This window comes from Hibiscus syriacus, unplaced genomic scaffold, assembly GCF_006381635.1.
Source record: "Hibiscus syriacus cultivar Baekdansim isolate YM2019G1 unplaced genomic scaffold, ASM638163v2 tig00111837_pilon, whole genome shotgun sequence".
NCBI lineage: Eukaryota > Viridiplantae > Streptophyta > Magnoliopsida > Malvales > Malvaceae > Hibiscus > Hibiscus syriacus.
In genome coordinates this window covers 11,533,827-11,543,684 of record NW_024063194.1, presented here as the reverse complement: position 1 = coordinate 11,543,684, position 9,858 = coordinate 11,533,827, and the positions used below count along the sequence as shown (strand labels likewise).

General features: G+C 36.8%; 2 protein-coding genes across 4 annotated transcripts; both read right to left on the bottom strand.

Moving 5' to 3' along the window:
- Positions 1-3,354: 3,354 nt before the first annotated feature.
- On the bottom strand, positions 3,355-6,049 carry LOC120171833 (proline-rich receptor-like protein kinase PERK4). The gene is made up of 7 exons (XM_039179469.1): positions 5,566-6,049; positions 4,861-5,397; positions 4,417-4,487; positions 4,234-4,310; positions 3,941-4,079; positions 3,654-3,815; positions 3,355-3,585 (listed from the first exon to the last, which is right to left on the bottom strand). Exons 1-7 carry the CDS (start codon positions 6,047-6,049, stop codon positions 3,355-3,357), a joined length of 1,701 nt encoding a protein of 566 aa, XP_039035400.1.
- Positions 6,050-7,066: 1,017 nt separating this feature from the next.
- LOC120171769 (F-box protein At5g03970-like) lies at positions 7,067-9,214 on the bottom strand. 3 transcript variants are annotated; one of them, XM_039179424.1, is made up of 3 exons: positions 9,200-9,214; positions 8,756-8,867; positions 7,067-8,409 (listed from the first exon to the last, which is right to left on the bottom strand). In XM_039179424.1, exons 2-3 carry the CDS (start codon positions 8,861-8,863, stop codon positions 7,282-7,284), a joined length of 1,236 nt encoding a protein of 411 aa, XP_039035355.1. In that variant the 5' UTR covers positions 8,864-8,867; positions 9,200-9,214; the 3' UTR covers positions 7,067-7,281. The 3 variants fall into 3 exon arrangements, with proteins under 3 accessions (XP_039035355.1, XP_039035353.1, XP_039035354.1); XM_039179422.1 differs by lacking the exon at positions 9,200-9,214 and adding an exon at positions 8,956-9,049; XM_039179423.1 differs by lacking the exon at positions 9,200-9,214 and adding an exon at positions 8,967-9,040.
- Between the last annotated feature and the right edge of the window lie 644 nt (positions 9,215-9,858).

Here is a 9,858-nt window from a genome sequence, read left to right as displayed (position 1 = left end):
GCACAACTAGTAGTCAAGGAGTATTGTATCAATGTCCATATCGAATTCTATGTGGTGGAATCTGATCAAAAAACATATTTCATTAGGTGTATAAACCATAATTTCGACTGTAAGTGGAGGATACGAGTTTCATACTTACAACAAAATATGTTGTGAGAAGTGACAATGTTCAACGGCCATCACACATGTACATTGAGCTCATTGACACAATACCACAAACATTTGGATTTTGATGTCATATGCTCATATGTCAAGCTTCTGGTCGAAAAAAATCCAAGGATCCTAGTTTCAGTAATAGTGGTATCCATTCTGAATACATTTGGTTATATTTCATCTTACTATAAGTCGTGGACGGTGAAAAAGAAAGCAATGACATTGTTGTACGATGATTGGGATAAGTCATATGAGCTACCATTGTACGATATTATACTCATCCTGCGACTATGATTTATTGAGAAGTTATCCCATGGAAGAGAATTTTTGGTGGCATGTTCTGGGCTTTCAAGTAGTCTATTGAAGAGTCTCACTTTTGTAAACAAATGGTTCAAGTTGATGAGACTTTTCTGTGTGGGGTATAAAAACACGTCCTGATGATAGCTGTTGCACAAGATGGTGATAAAAATATTTTTCCCATTACCTTAACCATTGTTAAAAATGAGTTAGAGGAAACTTGAAATTTCTTTCTCTCCAACTTGTGTTCCTTATTTTGTCACTCAAGATAGGGTTTGCATGATATCAGATCGTTCAGTTAGATTGCAAGTGACGATTTCTAGATCGTGAAGTAGGTAGTTGCCTCCCCACGCATATTCAACATGTTGTATACGTCATATTTCCTATAATGATATGACAAGATTTAAGAACAAAAGGATCAAAAAGAGATTATCAACATGGGTAATTTCTATGTTTTTTTTTCGTTCATGATATATGCTTCATTTATGTTCTTCATTTATTATTCTTAAATCCAATTTTTTTTTCAAGATATGCTTTACTACAACCAAACTTCCGTGCAAGGTTATAAAATTTGAGAAAATATAGAGAAGTTATTTATAAATTTGCAGTTGAAATACCTCATGAAAGATGGTCATAGGTATATGATGATCAGGGTTGACGATACGACTATAGGACAATCAATCTTGCCGAATGTATCAACTCAGTGCTTAGAAGGACTCAATATATTCCGGTAGCGATAATGTTATAGAGACTTACTTAGGTAAAGTTTGGGAATACAAAGGTGCACAAATAAATGCCATGATCAACAATGGGAGAATTTGTGCTCCAGATTTGAAGAAGACAATGAACAAAAATCAAACACGTGTAACATCTATGTTTGTTCATAATTTCACTAGACTTGATTCTGGTTACGTTGTCCAAGCACTTGTTCGACCACATGAGGGTGATAATTCTACCACATACATTGATAATCTCAATAGAAGATGGTATGATTGTGGTCAATTTCAAGCTTTTAGATACCCATGCGCTCACACTGTCATTGTATGTATTTTTGTTAATGTTGACCCATACTCTTATGCTGATGATAGTTAGATCCTGGATACTATGCACAACATATACAATTGTGAGTTTAAGTATCTCTCAAATGATGCTTATTGGTCACCAACTATTTCTGAAGAATGGTTGTCAAATCCATAATTACGTAGAAAGTTGAAGGATTGACCCGAATCTAGTCAAATTCAAACTGATACGAATGGTCCTCAACGAGAGCAAGGTCTACCAAAATTTTGTGGTCACTTCAGAGTTGAATGCCACAACAAAAAGCATTGTCCACATCTTCTTAAATATCGACCTGACTGATAAAACTTCGTAATTCTATTCCCATGTTGTTTGGGGTGCCTTTTCTTACCCCCTTTTTGTAATTCTCTATTTTTTTATCTTTAACTTCTTTTTTTGGATAATTTTTTAACATCCTTAAACATATTTATTTTTAACTTTTCATATATAATTGTAAACTATTCATAATTAACTAAAAAAATGTTACTTTATTACATAAAAATCAACTTTACACATTCTTCTCTTCAATTTCCATGCTATTATTTTTTTCATTCCTTTCTATAAGTTGTTTGCTACATCAGATTGGTAAGTTTTCATACTTCTTCTTCTTCTCTATTTTCATCTCCTTATTCTCTTATTATGTTCATCAAGTATCGAATTTATTGTCTCTTTTACCCACTTCACTTCTGAAGACGAGCTTGAATTCGAACCATCGGAGTCTGAGTTGTCAGACCCAAAAAGATCGTTCAAGAAATCTTCATAAAAGTTTTCCCACAAATACATGATTTGATTCTCAAAATATTTTTTCCCACTTTTCGTATAAACTTCATCAAATCAATTTACTCCTATTTATACAAAAAAAAATTATCAATATGATCGTTGGAACTCGTCACGCCCACGTGATGAGTTCCATCAATTTAAAATATGGTCGTTGCCCAACAACTATAAACGACTATTTTTTAAAACCAAATGGAATTTGTCATCTCAGCATGACGAGTTTCATGGTTTATATTTATTTTAAATTTATTTTTTAAAAAAGCCTATAAATTAAAAAAATAGTATTTTAATTGAACATATCATATCAACGTGATGAGTTTCAAAAATATATAATATAATACTAGACCCAATGTCTGAGTACATTAAAATATATTTTTCAATAAAACTCGTGCACTGTAAAAAATATTGTAGTTCCCTAAATTATCTATGTCGTGTTGGGCTAAATAATTAACTGGCCTGGCCTAATAGTCCAATTTTACCCCGAAAGACATTGAATTGAAAAGGCCGAAGTTTTCAACTTTTCCTTCATATAAAATTCCGTAAGATTACGAACCAATCTTATTAATATTTATAATAATAATATTTCTTATATACCATATATCTTATCATAGTTTTTATTGTTGTTATCATGTAAAACACAAGGAACACACAATTAACAGAAGCAAAATCTGCTACTGTACTATAGATTTCGATAATTGAAGACAAAACTCTTGAATACAAAAGAATCCAATTTGAAAGTATAAAGTGACCTGGAATGGATAATGCATTTGACCTGTCCATTATTGTTATGCAGACAAAACACTGTTTTGCTCCGTCTTGTTTTTATTTTAGTATTTAAATAAAGCTTTTGGTTAAGTGCTGGAAATGATCATCCAGCTCATTTAGTAGAGCACAAAGTTCTTAACTTCGAGGTAGAGATCGAGTTCCATGGAGGATATTTCATAATTCGGAGGTCTCCTACGAAAGCTGCTCTCAACCTAGTGTTGGGGACAGCCTACTATCTTACCTCCCCTTACCCCATTACATATGGAAACAAGGGACATCCATTTTTTTTGGTTACGTGCTGGTGTCCTATCTCATCCCTCCGGGTCCCATCTCTCTTGAGTTGTCCCCGCTGGAAGTTCCGTACTCGCTGCTCTCGAATTCTTGGCTGCCAACTGCCAATTGTCTGAACCTCTGCATGTCAGCATTGTATAAACTGCTGTTGTACTCTCCACTGACTCCAAAAATTGTGCTTTGCCCTGGCTTTGTTCCCTCATTCAGGCTATCCAGGGATGAGTCTCCTTCCAGTATACGCGCTATCTGCTTTCCATAATCAATTTTTATCATTCAAACCATTCTAACAAGCCAAGTCATTGATCATTGCAAACCTGGCTCATTTTCGGGCGCTTTCTCGCCGAATGTCGGATGCTTGCAGCAGCGCTGGCTATCATGCGTTGCATTTCTTTATGGTTGTAGTTCTTCCTCAACCGCGGATCAACCAGCTCATCAAAGTTGCCATCTTCTAGTGCACGAGCCAAAAGTGGTCGAGCCTGTTCATAAACTAACCAATTAGTATGGAAATCAATATACTCCACTTTGGTAAGTCATTGTGATAAGATCTGATAATTTTTTGTGATTAATGCATCAGAGAATCTGTAGAGAAACATTTACGGACCCAATCTACTAAGCTGTCGTCCATTGTAACATCAATTGGTTGTTTTCCAGTTATGAGTTCTAAAAGCGTGACCCCAAATGAGAAAACATCGGATCTATCTGTTAACTTGCCGCTCGAGGCATACTCTGGAGCCAAGTACCTATATTCGATCAAAAGAAATCGAGGCCTTTAGCAACAGGGTTCCACTTTCCAATTTCCTTTTATGACACGAAGCATGAATCAATCTTTCTTCTCCTCAAACACACTAATGCATAACATAGCTCTTCATTTCAGTTTATAGATTCCATCCCTACACGAATGTTCCTGTCACCCGTGTCGAGACATGAGTGTAGTTATCAAATGACAACTTACCCAATCCAAAATCAGCAACCTATCAAATAGGCTATAGGTTACTACAATTGATAAAAGCATTATCATTGGATAATTGAATTTCAATGGTGTATAGCAGACACTGGATTAACTGTAAAAGAAGATACCATGGCGTCAAAGTTGTTATCAAGCAGAATATTAGCCGCTTTGATATCGCGATGAATAATGCGAGGATGGCCTGCATTCATAATTCAATAAGGAAATGAAAACCTTGGTGAATAATGGAGTGGCAGAGAGATAAGAAATGGAGACAAGGAACTCCTTAGACCTTACAATCTTCATGTGTCTAGTGGAAAAACCCATGACAGGATGATCCTTTCCTGCAATAAGTTCGTAATGATTTTAGGCCTCAAGAATTTAAAGATAAAAAGCATTTCTGACAGTGATGGACAACATATTCTCGCCTTTGTTGGAACAATTCGAATTTTCATCCTTTCCTTGGTGGTCTGGTAATGCTAATATATGACAGTGATGGCCAATGGTGCAGGGCTTCAAGCTTTAATGTTTCCTTGTGCAAATACCAACAGGAAAAAGGATAAGGAATAGTTTACCATGGAGATGATACTCCAAGGTTTTATTTGGAACAAAATCATACACCAACATCCGCTGCCCACCGGCAATGCAATATCCAACTAGTGACACAAGATAGAGATGGTGAACACGGCTAATTATTTCAACTTCATCTTGGAATTCTCTCTCTCCTTGTCCGCTACCGGTTTTTAAAGTTTTAATCACAACCTCCTTTCCGTTCGGTAAGACGCCTTTATACACGAATCCGAACCCACCTTGACCAATCAGATTGGCCTGAGAAAATCCATTTGTAGCAGCAAGCAGCTCCTCATAAGTGAAAGTGCTCTTATTGAATCCAAGAGCCATAGTTGGTGACAGAGGTGGCAAAGGAGGAGGATGGTGTGGGCCGGAGAACTGGGAGCTTGCTTCGCTGCTATAAAACGGTGGTGGTACACCCCAGCTACCGCCCATGCCACCACCACCTCCTGACGGTGAGGGTACATGTACAGCATGCTCTGGCACTTTCCCACTATGAACCCACGGAGAATTCTGATGGTTGTTATAATTTTTACCGCCGGCTATAAAGGACACAATACAAAGGAATTATCATCAGATCCCAAATCACAAATTTTACGTCAAAAGAAGATGCATACAAGATTCAACAGAATATATCATGCATATTGATTTTATACTCTTCATTAGATTTATAAAGGTGGCAAGTAGCTTTCGTTTCCATAGTTCCATACCTTTAGATTCATCATAGTACATCTCTTTGGATTTCTTCCTCCTCTTCCAGCAGCAACATATTATACAGATGATCATAGAAAGGAGCACCAATCCTACAAACACAGCTGCTATTATAATGATTTCTGTGTCCATGTCGTTTTCAGATGAATTTGAGGATGGTGTTTTGCCAGAAGAACCAACTTGCTTGTTGCCATTAGTTTTGTGAGAATTAGAAGAACGTGGAGAGGAGTGAGTATTTCCACTTTTCTTCTTTGCAGGAGGAGGAGGAGGAGAAGGAGGAGGATAGGATTGACTATCTTGACTATCTGTTTTACGACCAGATGTTTTTTCCGGCAGGGGAGGCAGAGACGATGATTGTGATTGTGATTGTGATGGTGATTGTGATTGTGAGTTTTTGGATGGTGAAGAGCTATCTTGTGATGAATTTGATCCTGATGGAGCAGGTGGGGATTCTTCAGGAGATTCCTTGGGGGATGGCGCCATTTTTGCATTAGCTTACAAGCTTTTCCAGCCAAGAAACTCCACCCACACCCTGATTTTGCCTGGCTCAAACAACTGAAGAACCCTGACCAAATTTCCAAGGTTATAATGGCAGGATTATGTTGGTCAAACACAGGATTTTGGAACACAAACTACTGAAGATCTGATATTATGGTCATACATTCTCCTTAACAACTTTCATCTAATTTGTAACACGAACTACATGTTAAAGCGTTGATATTCTATGATGAAATCCGTTCATTTGATCCTACTACGTTAGAATATCTTTTTATGAATGTCAACACATGAAAAGAAAAACAGAAATCAAAAGAGAAGAGAAAAGAGGTACCTGAAAGAAGAAGAAAAGAAGGGTTCTCAAAGGAAAGGGAGAGAAAATGTGGGTAAATTTGCCACTACTCTGGAAAGGGGACCCTGTCTTGCCTCCCCTCCGTGGCTTTCTACAACGCAGGAATTTTGGCTCTCTTTTTCTCTTTTATTTATTTATTTATCTATTCTCTCTCATCCTCTTGTTTTCTCGCTGACACCCTTGATTCGTTTTTGTTGGTTATTTCTTTTTCTTTTTTTTTACTATTTCTTGGCATTGCCAGCCCTTTTTTTTTCGTTTTCCTTTTGGTTCTAAAACAGGCTCAAACAGTATAGATTATCAACTTCAGCTGCAAAAACTCCTAAACCTGCGCTTATTTCAACATTTGTAACCAAAAATGCCTCCCACATTTATAGAATCATTGACCACATAATAGAAGGATTCCAAGATTGTATCAACTGACTGAACCAAGTCTCAAATTTTAATCCACCTTTGAAGATTATATATCAAACTTACTTTTATGATTTGATTTCTTCATAGACCGTAGACATTTTGGATAATATAATGTTGGGTTGAACCAACTTGGAAGATGAAATATCAAAACTAGCAACTACTCACTCATAGTCTTGTATGGTTCAAGCCATTTCTGCATCATGAGAGAGGAATTCACACCATGAGGGGTGATTTTTACATGGAAAACTATACCATATATTCAATCAATGTCAACAAAGATTCATGAAGGGGGGTTTCCTACTGTACTAACAAAAGCTTTTTATAACAAGTTTCAGTTTCAAGACCAAACTAATAAAATTATCGTAAAACCAAATATCTGGGTTTATAGAAAGTCAAGGTATGATATTGGCAAAGGTGAAGGACGGCCAGTTTTACAAGACATCTTGAGAGAGTCTGTCTAGATAATTAAGCCCTTGTCTTTAATCAATGGATGCCTCACAGAGACAAGGTTGTTCACATACGGGACATATGTAGACCACGCGCCGCCTCCTAATGTGCTTATCAGTTCCACCTTGTCTTCTCTAACATGATAAGAAATCATGTCAGTCCCAAGTGCAAGTATCAGAATGTCATTATTAATGAACACCAATGCCCTGCAAACATCGAATTTGCTCCCCGCATCATAAGTAAGATTGATTACAGACTTCAGGCTCATATCCATATTCCCATGAATGTATATGGTGCACACATTATCCTGATAATGAGGCAGAATATAACACAACTCGCCATGATACACGGATAAAGTACCATTTCCGTATTGTCCACCATTGGCAGGAAGTGGCAGAATACCATATTGCTCATTCCTCAAATCAAAGGCTAGAATGATATTGGATGAGGCTTCCCAATAGACAACTCCCTCCATGTAGTACCCACCATTATGAAATTCCAAACTATCGAACTCGCAACATACGGTATCAGAGACTCTCCAGGAGCTTGATCTTGATGAGTAAATCTCAAAATAGACAACCGGATGGTGGGGAAAAGTGACAGCACAGACAAGCTCGTAAGATTCGTTAAAATTGAGTAGATGGGGTTCAAAAACAAGTACAACAGCTGCCTCGTCTCCATGATACAAGTTCGGCTTAGGAAGCCTTTTCCATTCCTTGGTCACAGGGTTACAAATGTAGTAAACATTTTCCCCAACACTCTGGCAGCAAAGCAGACCCTTGCAAGAGGTTCTGACATAGACAGGTTCAGGTAAGAACTTCAAAGAGGGATCAGGCATGCCACAAGCGTCTTGATCGAATGAAATGAAGGAAGGATTGAAATTGGCAACCTGACAAAAGAGACCGGAAATGTTATTGAAGTAAGTAGTTTGCCGGTGGGCAAACAATGGGCTGCTTATCCACTGATCCCATCGTCTGGAAACAGTTTTGAATCTGAAGAGTGCTTTTGCAGGGAGTAAATGAAGAGCATGATCCTTCAAAACATCTTCTAACGGTACTTCCTTCCTGTGTACATATTTGGGGGCTTCGGCGTAATCCTCAGTACTTTTAGCTTTAGATTTGCATGAGAGAATTGGGAGCTAAAAGACAAGAACATATTTCATCGTATTGATAATCAGAAAGTTCAAATAAGTGATTAAAGAAAGAGCAGTCAACAAGTTCCCTCTCCTTTAGTGTTTGTTAGACAAACACAGAAGAAATTATAATAGAGAAACCAAAGTTAAACTATCAGATGCAGAGACTAAGAAGTTATTTTCGTTGGATATAAAACAAGAAAGGGTCACATCATTATTTGAATCATCAATGATTAAACAGAGCCTAATGAACAGAATAGCACAATATCCCTATCAGCAATTAGGCATTGACATGTTCTCACAAATAGAATTAGAGTGAAAAAGAAGAGAAAATTCTAAAAGCATTGCATACCACAAAAAAACCGTCATCATCACTATCCCCCTCCAAATCATCTGGATCTTCAACTAAGCAAAAGCCATCTTCCATTGTTTCTTGAATATTGTTCTTGGAATGAGCCATAAACCTGCAGGCATGTGTTTGGTAAATCAGCAAATCATGGTGACAATTGTACATATGATTATAGACATCAAGAAAGAAAGAAAAAAACTAACAAGGACTTTACAATCAACTGCTGTGTTTGTAATAAGATGGAAACCAAACTACTGAATCCTAAGAAAAAATCACCATTTCTCGAAACTAATATTCAAGGAACGATTGATAGGAGTGGAGGCAAATGCTAGATAAAGTGTTTATAAGTAGAAACGAGAAAAAAAGAAACAACAGTAAAGTCAAAATCAACTGTTTGGTCCACACAAGAAAATTAAACACGTAAACGAAGCTTGGCACGAAACTTACGCTTTCTTCTATATTTCAAGAAGCTAGATGGAAATTCAGTTGAGAAAATTTCTTCCCTTTACCCCCATTTTCTAAATTATTTTACTTTCCTAGCAAACAAACAGAAACAGCCAAAAAAAAATAAACCCAAAAACAGGGGTGGGGGGGGGGAAGTCTTTAAAGAGAACATGAAACTCAAGTCAACACACTTTACCGGACATCGGAAATAGAAATGTCAACAGAAACACAAAGTCAAGCGTGGCGTGTTAAACTATTCGATTCCTTACTTTCTCTCAATACTAAATGGAAATCCTATCGTCGAAAAGTCTTTTTTTTTTTTGGTTTCCATAATTGATTAGCTTATTTTCTTAGCAAAGAAACATGGACAGACCTTCAAAAAACAAACCTGATGCGAATTGAAGAAATCAAAGAGTGCAAGTGAGGAAGATGGTTTCTCTGTAAGAATCAAAACCCTCAAAGAGAGAGAGATTGATAGACAGTTTATGAACTGTAACTACGTCTTCGTGATTATGACTAACACAATTACTTGGTTGCTAAGTCTTTAGTGATCAAGCATAATTTAACCCTTAACTTGTTAATTTTCTAAATTTATTTCCTCTTTTTTTTTAATTTCAAAATTTGACTATCTTTCTCGATTTAACCTATAAAATTAGATTTTT

Coding starts and splice junctions, on each gene's coding strand:
- LOC120171833 (XM_039179469.1), bottom strand. CDS start 6,049: ATGGCGCCATCCCCCAAGGAATCTCCTGAAGAATCCCCACCTGCTCCA. Junction 5,398..5,565: donor GTACTATGATGAATCTAAAG/GTATGGAACTAT, acceptor TGTCCTTTATAG/CCGGCGGTAAAAATTATAAC. Junction 4,311..4,416: donor ATAACAACTTTGACGCCATG/GTATCTTCTTTT, acceptor CCTATTTGATAG/GTTGCTGATTTTGGATTGGG.
- LOC120171769 (XM_039179424.1), bottom strand. CDS start 8,863: ATGGCTCATTCCAAGAACAATATTCAAGAAACAATGGAAGATGGCTTT. Junction 8,410..8,755: donor ATGATGACGGTTTTTTTGTG/GTATGCAATGCT, acceptor CTTGTCTTTTAG/CTCCCAATTCTCTCATGCAA.